Source organism: Hypanus sabinus, chromosome 1 (assembly GCF_030144855.1).
Source record: "Hypanus sabinus isolate sHypSab1 chromosome 1, sHypSab1.hap1, whole genome shotgun sequence".
In the NCBI taxonomy this organism is placed as follows: Eukaryota; Metazoa; Chordata; class Chondrichthyes; order Myliobatiformes; family Dasyatidae; genus Hypanus; species Hypanus sabinus.
The window spans coordinates 177456777-177471771 of record NC_082706.1 but is presented as its reverse complement, the minus strand read 5'-3'; the positions used below and the strand labels follow the sequence as shown (position 1 = coordinate 177471771).

At 41.6% G+C, this 14995-nt stretch overlaps 2 protein-coding genes across 3 annotated transcripts in view; one reads left to right on the top strand and one right to left on the bottom strand.

The window, feature by feature from the left end:
• The first annotated feature begins 1078 nt into the window (after window positions 1-1078).
• LOC132382562 (corticoliberin-like) lies at window positions 1079-1579 on the top strand. Its single transcript, XM_059952919.1, has one exon. The coding sequence runs from the start codon at window positions 1079-1081 to the stop codon at window positions 1577-1579; it is 501 nt and encodes a 166-aa protein (XP_059808902.1).
• Window positions 1580-2081: 502 nt separating this feature from the next.
• Window positions 2082-14995, bottom strand: part of trim55a (tripartite motif containing 55a) — a 75561-nt gene continuing 62647 nt past the window's right edge. For both annotated transcript variants that reach the window (XM_059952722.1, XM_059952801.1), the window contains one exon: window positions 2082-2643. In XM_059952722.1, coding sequence (XP_059808705.1) covers window positions 2524-2643 — 120 coding nt within the window. In that variant the 3' untranslated portion in view covers window positions 2082-2523. The remainder of the gene's footprint in view (window positions 2644-14995) is intronic.

Here is a 14995-nt window from a genome sequence, read left to right as displayed (position 1 = left end):
CAGAGCTAGGTCCAAATCTTGCGAAGGGACTGGGTCAGCGCATTCCTTTAAGAGTAATGTGTGTGTGTGTGTGTGTGTGTGTGTGTGTGTATGTCTGTGTGTGTGTGTGTGTGTGTGTGTGTGTGTGTGTCTGAGTGTGTGTGTGTGTGTGTGTGTGTGTGTGTGTGTGTGTGTGTGTGTGTGAGTGTGAGTGTGTGTGTGTGTGTGTATGTGTGTGTGTGTGTGTGTGTGTGTGTGTGTGTGTGTGTGTGTGTCTGAGTGTGTGTGTGTGTGTGAGTGTGTGTGTGTGTGTGTGAGTGTGTGTGTGTGTGTGTGTGTATGTGTGTGTGTGTGTGTGTGTGTGTGTGTGTGTGAGTGTTTGTGTGTGTGTGTGTGTGTGTGTGAGTGTGAGTGTGTGTGTGTGTGTGTGTGTATGTGTGTGTGTGTGTGTGTGTGTGTGTGTGTGTGTGTGTGTGAGTGTGTGTGTTTGGCCTCCTTCCCCTCACTTTTCATAATCTTTGCGTCACCACCCAGGATGCAGTCGTGACACACGGGCCGCAGATGGAGATATAAAACTGCAATAGCCAGACTTTACCCCCCAATTAACTCCTCTCCGTCTTGCAATCGCATCTGGACAGAACAAGACCACTGGGTAAATCAGGTCCGTCCGATCTTCTGAAGGTAATTTCATTTTGTTATTACGCAGGGGTAGTGGTAGTTAAAGATATTTTGAAATTGCTCGCGACTGTGAATCTCAACCTCTTTTTATGTTATAATTCAATTACCGTAGGGAACGACACTCATTACTGAGATAACTTTATTGGCGTCTTATGTTAATTCTCTTTTTAGAGAGTTGGGGTTAGTTTCTGTTTTATTTCAGTTTCTCCAATCTGCAGAGGATTTTGATTTAATTCTATGTTCGAGGCGATTGTTTCACCTAAATTGAATCCCTTTGATTACTAATGACTTTTCAAATAATTTTAAAATGAAAGAACGATTCCATAGGACATATTTTATTATTTCTCATTTACAATTCCACACATCGTAGATATGAAGAAGTAACGAATGCTTCTGTCTGCTTAAACCCTAGCTCTCTTCCATGAAGATCCCCGTGTGGCTTTGCCCTGCTATCCTCCTGGTGGGGTTCGTACCCGATGATGAGTGTCGAGCCTTACAGAACTCCGTATCAGCTAAACTCGGCTCCGGTCAGCATTCAGACTTCCAGCACTTAGTCCCACCGGGGGGATTTCGCTTCGACGAGGAATACCTTAAACCACAGGTCAAAGCGTACGATAATCCATCATCCCATCCTGGTCGAAAGCTAATTGAAATCTTTCCTTTCGACGGAGCTTCCAGAATGCCACTGGCACAGTTCCAGCGCATCCTACCTGGTGCAGTTGGAGGAGCGGATGACGTGTACGGCAGACACCAAGATTCAGTGGATGAGGCGATAGAGCGAGGAAAAAGACGGGGCACGCCTCTTCTTTCCCTTAATGTACCTTTGCATGTACTGAATAAACTGCTCGCGATAGCTAGGGTGCAGCAAATGGCCAAGCAAGCAGAGGAAAACAAGAAAGTAATGGATTCAATCGGGAAATAGACTGGCGTCCGCTGTCTGCCACACAAATATAGCTGCTAACGTTTATTTGCTCGTTAATATGCTGCACATTTGCGTCACATAAGCGTGCATTTCAAGTTTATTGTCGAATTCTAGTTACCTGTAATAAACGTATATACTTTATCATTTATCCTGCGCGAGAGAATGCCTAATCTTTATATTTCTAATAAAAGTTAAAAGGTGACGACAGTCTTCTTGCGTTATTCTTTATCGTGGAGGCGCGTAGGTTACAAAAAAAAAACCATTTCATTTTCCAGGATATCTGAAGGAATTGTCTATGAAAGCACAGAACCCGCAAAGAAACGAATGAAGTTCATGTTGCTGCGCGAAGCCTTTCCTGTGTATTCTACCAAGGCAGCGGGAACAGGTCGTGCGAATGAACTGAGAACGCGACAAGCCCGCAAACCTCCCAGTGTGAAGGACGGCCCGCAGTAGTTAAAATGTAAAGGCACACAGAACGGGTTTAATTGGAAAAACAAGACAGCACTTGTACATTACGCCTGAACAGAACTCCAACTCCTCGCCCCCTCCCCCCGCTCCTACATTTCCCCGTCACCTCGCCATTAGCGGATCCGAGATAAGGGTTAATAAGGCGGTGCAGACTCGAGGGGCCGAATGGTCTACTTCTGCACCTATTGTCTATTGTCTATTGAAACCAGTTTACAGATTCGCCCACCGCTGTTGCCGTGAAATGATCGGCAACGTTACCAGAGAATCCTTTCAGTCCATCAAACTGTTTAGTGTCTTTGCGGCCCCGCCACCCCTAATTCAGTGGTCAACAGTGAAATTAACCCAGGGGATTTGGTAAAGTATCCCATCCTCAAATTCACAAGCATAAATCGAAATCAACAGGCTCAAATGCTGAGTGAACGTTAGGTTATTTTTTTATAATGACTACTAGATTTTATCACGTATGCTTGATTTTTCTATTTAGCTGGTGAGTTTAACCAGGAGAACGAGAAGACGTGGCGGGGTGTCTCGTCGCCCTTTGCTTCGCCTCCGCCGTGCTCTTCACTTTGGACTGGAGCCGAATTTTCAGAACCAGTCTGAAAGAAGAGGAGTAAACAACAGCTTAGTTTGTTTTATGTACAGACTGTTTCATGTAAAGGCTTTCTTGGAACATCAGGTACTTACAGGTCCAAAAATTAATTTCAAATATAGACCTTATTCTTGTATATAAATACTTGTGTAGAGAGACACACACATACACACACACAAAAAAAAATGCAAAACCTGGTCTCAGCCCTCCATTTTCGGAAGGAATGACACGATACAGGAGGCGATATGGTAGCGTGGTAATCAAAGTAACTTGTTACAACGCCATCGAACACGGACAGGAGTTCAATTTACATCGCTGTCTACAAGGAGTTTGTACGTTCTTGTGTGACTGCGTGGGTTTCCTCCACCAGTCCAAGGGCTAGTAAATTATGGACATGCTATGTTGGCGCCAGAAGCATGAGGGCATTTGCCGGCTGACCCCAGCACATCCTCAAACTGGGCCAGTGATTGATGCAAAAGACACATTGCTCTATGTTTCCATGTGCCTGTGACAAATAAAACTATTCTCTAAATCTTTAAAATCTTCCCCACAGAGCCTTTTCAGTAGCTGCACCAAGTTTCAGTGCATCTCTCAGCAGGTACTCCTGCAGTCTGGAATGTGCCAATCGGCATCAAATCTGTTGGAGTTCTTTGAAGAAATAACAAGCCCGATAGACAAAAGCGCATCGGTTCATGTGAAATTTGTATTTTCAGAAGGCTTTTGACGAAGTGCTACAGATACGGCTGTTAACACATTAAGAGCCTATGGTACTAAAGGAAAGATTTCAGCATGGATGGTAATTGATAAGCAGGAGGCAAAGAGTGGGAATAAAGGGAGCCTTTTCTGGTTGGCTGTTGGTGACGAATGATGTTCCAAAGGGACTGTGTTGGGATCACTTATTTTTACTTTATATGTCAATGACTTAGGTGATGGAATTGATAACTTTGTTGCAAAGTTTGCAGATGATATGAAGATAGGTAGAGGGGCAGGTAGTTTTGAGGAAGTAGAGATGCTACAGAAGGACCGACAGATTAGGAGAATGGGCAAAGAAGTGGCAGATGGGATACAGTGTCGGAAATTGTATGGTCATGCACCTTGGTAAAAGAAAATAAAGGGTTGCCTATTTTCTAAATGGAGAGAAAATTCAAAATCTGAGGTGCAAAGGGACTTGGGAGTCCTTGGGCAGGATGCCCTAAAGGTTAATTTGCATGTTGAGTCAGTGGTGAAGAGGGCAAATGCAACATTACTGTTCATTTCAAGGGGACTAGAATATAAAATCAAGGATGTAAAGTAGAAGCTTTATAAAGAACTGATAAAGCCTCACATATGGTATTGTGAGCAGTTTTGGGGCCTTTATGTTAGAGAGGATGTGCTGACACTGGAGAGAGTTCAAAAGGAGCTCACGAAAATGATTTCAGGACTGAACTGCTTGTTTTATGAAGACCATTTGATGGCTCTGTGCCTGTATTCACTAGAATTCAGAAGAATGAGTGATGACCTAATTGAAACCTATTGAATGTTGAAATGCTTCAGTAGAATGGATGTAGAGAGAATGTTTCCTATGGTGAGAGAGTCTAGGAACAGAGTACACAGCCTCAGAATAGAGGGGCATCCTTTTAGAAAGAAAATGAGGAATTTCTTTAGCTAGGGAGAGAGGAATCTATCAAATTCATTGCCACAGGCAGCAGTGGTGGGCAAGTCTTTATGTATATTTAAGGCAAGAGTTTTTGATCAGGGCATGAAGGGAAGGAGATTGAGGCTCAGAGGAAAAATGGATCAGCCATGATGAAATGGTGGAGTAGACTTGATGGGCCAAATGGCCTAGTTCTCCACTTATATCCTGTGATCTTATGGTCTTTACATTCCATGTGCTGGAAGACCAACAAGTTCTGGGCAGACCACAGGGCATCTACATGGAGTTGCTACAGGACTTAATATTGGGGTCTGCATGTGATTCTGGGGCAGACCTTAGATCAGAGTTAAGGAGCTCTGGAAATGAACAAAATCATCCTTGCATCCTTCTCCACCACCTCTGAGAAAATTCACTGTCTGCTAAGAGATGGACGATTGTCCCCTTCCTAACATGTCTACTCTGAGAGTAGATTGCAACTGGGATGAAATCTTACTGCACAGAAAAGGATTGTGATGGCTCCCTCTCACCACCAGCCAGGAGACACCTTGGTGCTCCTTGGTGTGTTTTGATAATGAGGCATTCTGCCAAATGAAATTTGTGGATGATACCAAGCTTGGGGCTGCAGTGGACAGGCTATCTAAGCTTGCAGAGGGATCTGAGCCAGCTGGAAAAAAATGGGCTGAAAAATGGCAGATGGAATTCAATGCAAACAAGTGTCAGCAGTTGCATTTTGGGAGGGCAGACCAGGGTAGGACTTACACAGCGAACAGTAGGGTGCTGCAGAGTGTGGGAGAACTGAGGGACCGAGATGTACAGTCCATAATTCCTTGAAAGCGGTGTCATAAATAGATTGTGTTGTAAAAAGAATTTTTGACGCATTGGCTTTCATAAATCATAGTACTGAATACAGGATTTAGGATGTTATGTTGACATTTTGTAAGACGTTGGTGAGGCCTGATTTGGAGTACCGTGCACAGTTCTGGTCACCTAGCTACAGGAAAGATGTAAATAGGATTGAAAGAGTGCAGAGAAAATTTATGAGGATGTTGCTGGGACTTGAAGACCTGAGTTATAGGGAAAGGCTGAGTAGGTTAGGACTTCATTCTCCGGACATAGGAGAATGAGGGGAAATTTGATGTGGTATACAAAATCATGAAGGGTGCAAATAGGGTAAATGCAAGCTGGCTTCTCCTAATGAGATTGTGTGAGATTGGAACTGGAGGTCATGGGTTAAGGGTGAAGGGTGAAATGTTTAAGAGGAACATGAGGAGGATTTTCTTCAGTCAGAAGGCCAGTGCAAGTGGAGAATGAGCTGCCAGTGGAAGTGGTGGATACAGGTTCAATTCCAGCTTTTATAAGAAGCTTGGATAAGTACATTGATGGGAGGGTGTGAAGGGCCATGGTCCAGGTGCAGGTCAGTGGGACCTAGGCAGAATAACAGTTCAACATGGACTAGATGGGTCAAACGGCCTGTGCCTGTGCTATATTGCTCTATGATTCAGATGGTGTGCTTAAGGTACTACCTCACCGTATCCATAAAGTCCCTCTCCCACAGTCTAGGCAGGATGCTGTATGCTGACCGCTATCTGATTGACCTGTGGTCAAAGGTGTTTTCGTGGAAGAAAAAGTGATGTCCAGCTGAGAGGAACATTGCACAGAAATGGGGACAAACCTATCCTCAGAACACCCAAGGACTGGTAGAACCTCAGCACATAGTGAAAACTGGTGGTTCATTAAGGATGTCATGGCCAGGAGGTATAGGGGATAAGCTCCCACTACCTATTAAGTGCTCCAATGGTACTCATCTCAAGTAGCCTCTGACAACCAAGTTCAGCTCCTGGCCTTCACGTGTCGCCAGGAACGACTAAATCTAGCAGAACAGTTTCTACTGACAGGAGAGAAGGCAAGGGCAGGTCCAGTCACTTCAGGCAGATGAGGTTCATCAGGAGAAATTCCTGAGGAAAAATGTGGAGCTGGAGACTAAGTTCTAAGTTCAATGCTGACTGGCAACTGATGCCAAACTGGATCAGTGTCTGCTGTTCCTTTGAATTTATCAGCTGCATGGGCAACAGCTTGTTCTCCATGTCATAAGACCATGAGACCATAACACATAGGAGCAGAATTAGGCCATTCAGCCCATCAAGTCAGCTCCAGCATTCCATCATGGCTGATTCTCGATCCCACTCAACCCCATACACCTGTCTTCCCGCTATATCCTTTGATGCCCCGACCAATCAGGAAACTAGCAACTTCCACTTTAAATATACGCAAGGACTTGGGCTCCACCACAAACTGTGGCAGAGTATTCCATAGATTCACTACTCTCTGGCTAAAGAAATTCTTCCTTAGCTCTGTTCTAAAAGGTTGCCCCTCAACTTTGAGGCCATGGTGTCTAGTTCTGAATACCCCCACCACAGGAAACATCCTCTCCTCATCCACTCTCTCTAGACCTTTCAACATTCGATAGGTTTCAATGAGATCCCTCAGTATTCTTCTAAATTCCAGTAAGTACAGGCCCAAAGTTGCCAAGTGCTCCTCATATGTGAACCCCAGTCATTCCCAGTATCATCCTCATGAACCTCCCCTGGACTCCCTCCAATTTTTTCCAATTTGTCTAAGCCCTGCTGCAATTGCGTTGCTTCCTCAGAACTTCCTACACCTCCACCAATCTTTAAATCATCCGCAAACTTTGCCACAATGCCATCAATTCCATTATCTAAATGGAATTGGACAAACAACATGAAAAGCAGTGGTCCTAATACTGACCCCTGAGGAACACCAATGGTCACCGGAAGCCAAAGAGAAAAGGCCCCTTTCATTCCCACTTTCTGTCTGTCACCCATTCCACTATCCATGTTAGCATCTTCCCTGTAATGACATAGGATTTTATCATTTTAAGCAGCCTCATGTGGAGCACCTAATCAAACACCTTCTGAAAATCCAAGTAAATTACATCCACTGCCTCTCCTTTGTCCACCTTGCTCGTTACTTCCCCAAAGGTCTCTAACAGATTTGTCAGGCAAGATTTCCCTTTACAGTAACTATGCGGACTTTCACTTACTTTATCATTAGTCTCCAAGAACAGCTTTGGCTCATGTATTGGCTTGCATATTACATAGACAGCTAGGGTGCAATATCCATGGTCAATCCCAACCAACAGAGGGGTGCCTTGGTGCTTTGGATCCATGCTCAGCCTGATACAACCACGTACAAAGGTGGTCATCAGGATGTGCTGTACCTGGCAGGATAATCTCTGATAGCCTTGTGCTGCCATTGCCAAGATGTAGGACAAAGGGGTGGATACCTGCCTGGTCATCTTGGATGACGAGAAGGCCTTTGACAGGACATTACTCATGTACATGATGGCCAAGCTCTCTAAAATGGACTTTGGGGAGGGATTGATAGCCATAGTTCATTCCAAATCAATGGGTGGGAGACCATCCTATCATGTCTGGAGCCAGTCAGTGTTGTCCACTCTCTTGACTTTTTTGTGTACTGCATAGAGCCCTTTGCCAAATAGATTAGGAAGGTTGAAAGCATGAGAGTGGTGACATTGTCAGGCAGTGGAGTCACTAACTTCAAAACCTTACTGTACACAGATGATGACACCACCGTCTTCTCAGATCCATGGTCAGTTTGCAGATTGATCAGCATCTGTGACCATTCTGAGTTGGCATTGGGAACCAGAGTCAATCGAAGGAAGAGCGAGGCCATGCTTTCTCAGACAGTGGCCCAACAATTCCAGTATCCCCTACACTGCCATGTCTGGCTACCTTACTGTGCTGGGAGTCTGGTTCAGAGGAGCTGAGGAATGTAACAAGAATTTGCTGGGGCAGATTGAGAAGGTCACAACAAAATTGACTGTGTGAAAACAACAGTCTCTGTCATTAGCTGGGAAGAACTTGGTCATCAGTGTGTTGTGCTCTCAGGGCTGCTGTACTTGGAGCTGGTGTGGCCTGTTCCCCACTCTTTCTGGTCTGATAAACCCCCAAATGCAAACTTAGTCAACACAAAACATAGTGCATACGGTAGGATTTCACTCTCACAAAACCCTGCTGACTATCCTTACACAGTCTATCTTCCGAGTGTACATTGATCTTGCCTCGATAATTATCTTCAATAATTTCCCTATTACAGATGAGAGATCACAAGCAGGTAGTTACCTGATTATCACTTTTCTTAAATAAAGAAAATACTTTTCTTAAATAATATTTAGGTATCATTCTGGAATTGAGGAGATTGAGAGGGGATCTGATTGAAACGTTTAAGATAATTAAAGGATTTGATAGGATTGAGGCAGGAAATATGTTCCAGATGTTGGGAGAGTCCAGTACCAGAGGGCATGGATTGAGAATAAGAGGTCAGTTATTTAAAACAGAGTTGAGGAAAAACTTCTTCTCCCAGAGAGTTGTGGAGGTGTGGAATGCGCTGCCTCGGAAGACGGTGGAGGCCAATTCTCTGGATGCTTTCAAGAAGGAGCTAGATAGATATCTGATGGATAGGGGAATCAAGGGATATGGGGACAAGGCAGGGACTGGGTATTGATAGTGAATGATCAGCCATGATCTCAGAATGGCGGTGCAGACTCGAGGGGCCGAATGGTCTACTTCTGCACCTATTGTCTATTGTCTATTCAGTGTTCTAGTACCTTACTTGTGATTAATGAATTGACATAAATCTAGGTCAGGGCCTCAGCAATTTCCTGTTTTGTTGAACATACCATTCTGACATGTTCTATTCCCCTGCTGCTTGGGAAATCGGGTGCAGGGTTTTAAGATAATATTCAGATAAAAACAAAATTTTATCTGAATTATTTTCTCCCCTAGCAGGGACTTCTCAGTTCTGGGTACTTTCATAGAAAGAGAGACTGAAACATTTTCAAGATATTATGTAAGAAGTAAATTGCAAGTGGAAATTCATTTTAATATTTGCTCACAATTCTGAAATCAGATGATCATGGTTTTTCATAATAATACAGACCTTTCCTGGACAAAACTTCCTAACCCATCTTTTGCTTTCTCTCTAGCATATCCTGGCACTATATCTTAGTAACCGACACATATATGCAAAATAATTAATTTATCCAGACGTCTGATTATTTGTGAGCAGAACCTACATAGTTACAAATGCAACAAATGTTTGGCAGAAATAAAAAGAAGCAATGTAAGGACAAATAATTGGATTAGACCATTAAAGTGGACACAAACGCACAAAGAGAAATTTAAGCTCCTTATGATGAAGGTATTTTTTTTTAACAATAATGTGTATTGACCTGGATGTAATACCATTAAATGGGATGAAAAGTCATATATCATGGAATTACATATTCATGCTAAAGACAGTTAGTGAGCTGTCATTCAATTTGGATTAATGTTGCATTCTATTTTTGTGACTATGCATGCTGTTATCAAATCACACATTCCTGCTGTAATTAACATCATCCCTGTCAAAGTATATCTCAGAACAAAGGTTATTATTTCATTGATAATTATTTTTGAAAAATGTTATAGATTTATCAACTTGAAAATGTTGCTGTGAATTTCTCATTATTTTGATACATTTGGAAATGCCAAAATGAAATTTTCATCTTCATCCTGGTTATATTCCCTATGATAGGGAATTTACCAAGAATGTCAATATACTTCTGTATATTGATATTCAATATACAAAAGAATGTTAATATACTTTGACAAAAACATTTGTTATATGAAATAGGGTTAAAATGCACCTTCCAATAATTTTGCCAAAGTTTTTCTTTCACGATGTTGTTATAATTGCATGGCAGAAAACAAAGCACAACTCATGAAGCAATCAGTCAGAAACATTACTATCATAGCTGTATATCCAAAAATTCCAAAGTCCTAAAGGCTTTATGGATAAGGAAAATGGTTTTCTTTATTGGTATGTTCTCTATTGAAATTAGCAACTAAATCTAAAAATTGAACTAATGGTGTAGGTCACATATCTGTGACATCCTGCATGTGACTTATAAAGAAGTGTCAGTCTGAAGGTAGATTCAATAGGAAGTGAAGAATTATTGTTGGGTACATTGATATAAGGTACTTAAAGCTGATGTAAAACAATTTTATTTTGCAAGGGCACTAGGCTTATGCTCATTAAGAGTTAGAAGTCATGCAAAGATGACAGTAGATCAATGGAGGAATAAAACTGGCTTTCACTCTGCAGTTTGAGATAAAGTCAGATGCACTGTATCAGTATTCCGGTGGAGTAAAGGGAATTACAGAGGCATGAGAGAGGAGCTGAGCAAAGTTGACTGGAAGGGGACACAATCAGGGATGATGGCAGAAGAGCAATGGCTGGAGTGTCTGAGGACAAATTTGAAGAATTGCAGTTGAGAAAGTATTCCAAAAGGGAGAATGAGGCAACCACAGCTGACAAAGGAAATCAAAGACAGAATAAAAACCAAAGAGAGGGCATACAATATTGCAAAAATTAGTGGGAAGGTAGAAATTTGGGAAACTTTTGAAAACCAATGGAAGGTAACAAAAAAAGGAGAGAAAAGATGAAATATGAAATATCAGTAATATCAAAGAGGATACCAAAAGTTTTTCAGATAGATAGTAAAAGGAGCAGAAGAGAGCCAAGAGTGGAAATCAGACTGCTAAAAAATGATGCTGGAGAGATAGTAAGGGCGACAAAGGATTGGTGGATGAATTTAATAAGTATTTTGAGTCAGTGATCACTATGGAAGTTGTGAGCAGTTTGCCAGAAATTTGAGTGTCAGGGGGTAGAAGTGAGTGTAGTTGCTATTATTAAGGAGAAGGTGCCTAGGTAGCTGAAAAGACTGAAGGTTGATAAGTCACCTGGACCAGATATACCCCATAAATGGTAGCTGAAGAGATTGCGGAGGCATTAGTATTGATCTTTCAGGAATAACTAGATTTTGACATAGTTCCAGAGGACTGGAAAATTGCAGATGTCACTCCACTTTTTAAGAAGGGAGGGAGGCAGAAGAAAGGAAATTATAGGCTAGTTAGCCTGACTTCAGTGGTTAGGAAGATATTGGAGTCCATTATTATGGAAAAGGATTTGGGGTACCTGGAGGTGCGTAATAAAATAGACCAAAGTCAGCATGGTTCCCTTAAGGGGATATTTTGCCTCACAAATCTGTTGTAATTATTTCAGAAAATAACATACAGGGTAAACAAAGTAAGTGGATGTTGTTTACTTGGTGTTTCAGGAAGGCCTTTTACAAGGTGTTGTATATGAGGCTGCTTAAAATGGTAAGACCCCATGATACTACAGGAGGGATACTTATAGATGGACAGAAGATTAGCTGACTGGCAGGAAGAATTAAGTGGGAAGAAAGGGGGCATTTTCTAGTAGGCTGCCACCGTACCGCAGGGGTTGGTATTTGGACTGTTTCTTTTCACATTATATGTCAATGTTTTGGATTGATGGCTTTGTGGGCGAGCTTACGGATGATACAAAGACAGGTAGAGTGGCAGGTAGGGTAGAGAAAGAAGGAAGTCTGCAGAAGGATTTGCCTTAGACGGATTAGGAGAGTAGGCAAAGAAGCGGCAGTTGGAATATAGCACAGGAAAGTGTATGGTAATGCGCTTCCTTAGAAGGAATAAAGATGTAGACCATTTTCTAAATGAGGTGAACATTCAAAAATTGGAGTTGCAAGGGGACTTGGATATTTCCTAAAGGTTAACTTGCAGGTCAAGTTGGTGGTAAGGAAGGCAAATGCAATTTGAGAGAACCAGAATATAAGAGCAAGGGCGTGATGCTGAGGCTTTAAATGGCATAGGTCAGACCACATTCAAGTATTTATAAGAAAAGACATGTTAACATTGGAGAGAGTTCAGAGGAGTTTCTTGAGAATTATTCTGGAAATAAAATGGTTAACATATGAGGAGTCTTTGATGGCTCTGGGCCTGTACTCGCTGGAATTCAGAAGGATGAGGGAGGAATCTCATTGAAACCTATCGAATATTGAAAGGCGTAGATAAAGTGGATCTGGAGAGGATGTTTCTTATAGTGGGCATGTCTAAGGTCAGAGGGCACAGAGTCCATTTAGAACAGAGATGAAGAGGAATTTCTTTAGTCAGAGGGTGGTGAATCTGTGCAATTCATTGCTGCACTTGGCTGTGGAGGCCAAGTTATTGAGTGTATTTAAAGTGTAGGCTAATATATTCTTGGTTTGTCTAGTCAGGGCTTTGAAATGTACAGAGAGAAGGCAGGAGAATGAGGTTGAGAGGGATAATAAATCAGACATAAAGGAATGGCAGAGCAGTCTCAGTGGACCAAGTGGCTTAATTCTGTTCATTAGTCTTTACCTTAAGCTTATACCTAATTCCAAACCATATTAGCATATCTATGATGTGCATTTCACCAATTTACTCTGCCTTTACCTATAATAATGTGAGGGACTGATCTGGATTGTAAACGGAAATTGGTGCTGGGTTTACAATGTCGATTAACCTAATTCTGTTCTAGTTGGGCAGGAACTCATTCTGAATGCGCACTAATTTGATTCTTTGACATAACATCATAGCATCGAGTGTCAGGAGTGGCTCTCACCATTTCGAGTTAGCCAGCTTATACATCTTGAACTGGTGATCTCTGCACCATAAGAAAAATGGAGGGAAAGGTTCAATTGATAGTAGAGTATGCTAAAAGGTTAGCACATTATTGTGGGCTGAAGGGCCTGTATTGTACTGAACTGTTCTATGTTCTACTGCATCATCTACATCTGTCACTCAGGACATGAAGCTCATATTCTATGCTGCATCATACCCTCATGTATTTACTACTATTCCAAGTACAAATCGTCTAGCCAACTCATTCCAGATGTCTTTGTAGTCTGCTGAAACTAACTGCTGTCTGTCAGTGAGAGCAGGCATCCTTACATCCTGCAACACCATTGCAACCCATTGTGAGTGGGGAGAGAGGGTTGTTGACTGTAGGGGACAATGCCAATGGAGGAGAGAATAGTCAAGAACCCAAGGCATAGAGGCAGAACTGCAGGATGTTCATTAATCCAATGTATTATTGCTGCTGTCACACAGCTCCAGTAACCCATTTACAATCCTGACATCCAATCCTGTCTGCGTGGAGTGCTCAGTCCCTTCATGACTCTGCGGTTTTCTCCCAAGTGCTTTGGTCTCCTCCCATGTCTGAAAGTTGTGCTGGTAGGCTAACAGGCAAATGTAGACGATCTTGGTTTCAGTGCATCAGAAGTTGTGAGTGAGATGAAGTTATGGGGAATAAGAGAGGGAATGAGATTAATGGGATTGCTCTGCTGGGAATCTGCATGGATCCAATGTGATAGCCTCCTGTGTCATTCAAGGTAAATGATAAAGTTCAGTGTATGGCCCTCCTTTATCAACTGTCCCAATAGCCTCATACATTGCTCAATATATACTATCCCCATCACTCATCTATCTGTGTCCATCAGAGTAAGTTGCTAATATTCTATGCTTCACTGTACCATCATATATTCCAAGTGTATCTCTGCTATCCAGTTTAGAGCTTTATTCCTGTTACCCCATCACAATGAACCATGTCATGCTTATCTATATTAAAATTAATTTATAATTAACCCTCCATTCTACATTTATTGATAATCTCTTGTAATTTGAAGCATTTATTTCCCAGTGTTAACTATTATTTCAATTTGTTATCTGTAAACTTTTAAATTGCAATTTAAAATTCGGAGTTTAAATTAATAATGTAGATGTGAGCAACAGCAGTTCCTGTATCAATTTTCATTAAGCAACACATCTTTGTTTGCCAGTATGAATGGTTACCATTCATACTATTTCCAGCTTTTTTTGTATTATTGCTGTCTACTCTTTTAAGTGGCATAAGCTGTTCTAACCTTAGATATAAGTCAGCTATGTGATGCTCTATCAAAGGTTATTAGAAAACTCAACTACTATACATTTGCTCTTTCAATAAATCACTTAAACTTGGTCAAACATGTATGTTCTTCCTTATAGAAATCTGTGTTTGCTATTCTACATTATATGTCTACATGGTTTCAATTATATTACATTATGTATGGATTTAATTATATTTTGTATCACTGACATTACAGTGCCTAAGCATGTTCTACCTCTCTGTCTAAACTAACTGGTTGTCAGTCCTCTCCTTTTATTTATTTTTCCGATGTATAGAGTGGTGAATCTGTGGAATTCTCTGCCACAGGAAACAGTTGAGGCCGGTTCATTGGCTATATTTAAGAGGAAGTTAGATATGGCCCTTGTGGCTAAAGGGATCTGGGGGTATGGAGGGAAAGCAGGTACAGGGTTCTGAGTTGGATGATCAGCCACGATCATACTGAATGGCGGTGCAGGCTCAAAGGGCCAAATGGCCTACTCCTGCACCTATTTTCTATGTTTCCATGTTTCTATAATAGTGTCTCTGTTACTCCAGACTACTTTTAAAGTTATTTAAAATAAAAATGGGGCACACTTGTAAGAGAACTTGGAACATCTTAAGCAAATAAAATGGGATACTTATTTCCTTACACACTTTGACTCCAGTGAAAACATAGGCAGTAGTGATTAAAAGACAGGGGAATAAAATAAGGGAAGGGATATTCTAAAATAGTTGTAAAGTGGTTACCTATAGAAAGATTTCAAAGTGCAAGGAGCAAGAACATAGAACCACAGTTAACCTTCACCCTTCTGTGCCCAGTGTGTTTTCCTGATGACCAGCTTATAATTAAGCATATAACTTTTAAAAAAATGACATT

Excerpts from the sequence above, each read along its gene's own strand:
- LOC132382562 (XM_059952919.1), top strand. The coding sequence starts at position 1,079 with ATGAAGATCCCCGTGTGGCTTTGCCCTGCTATCCTCCTGGTGGGGTTC.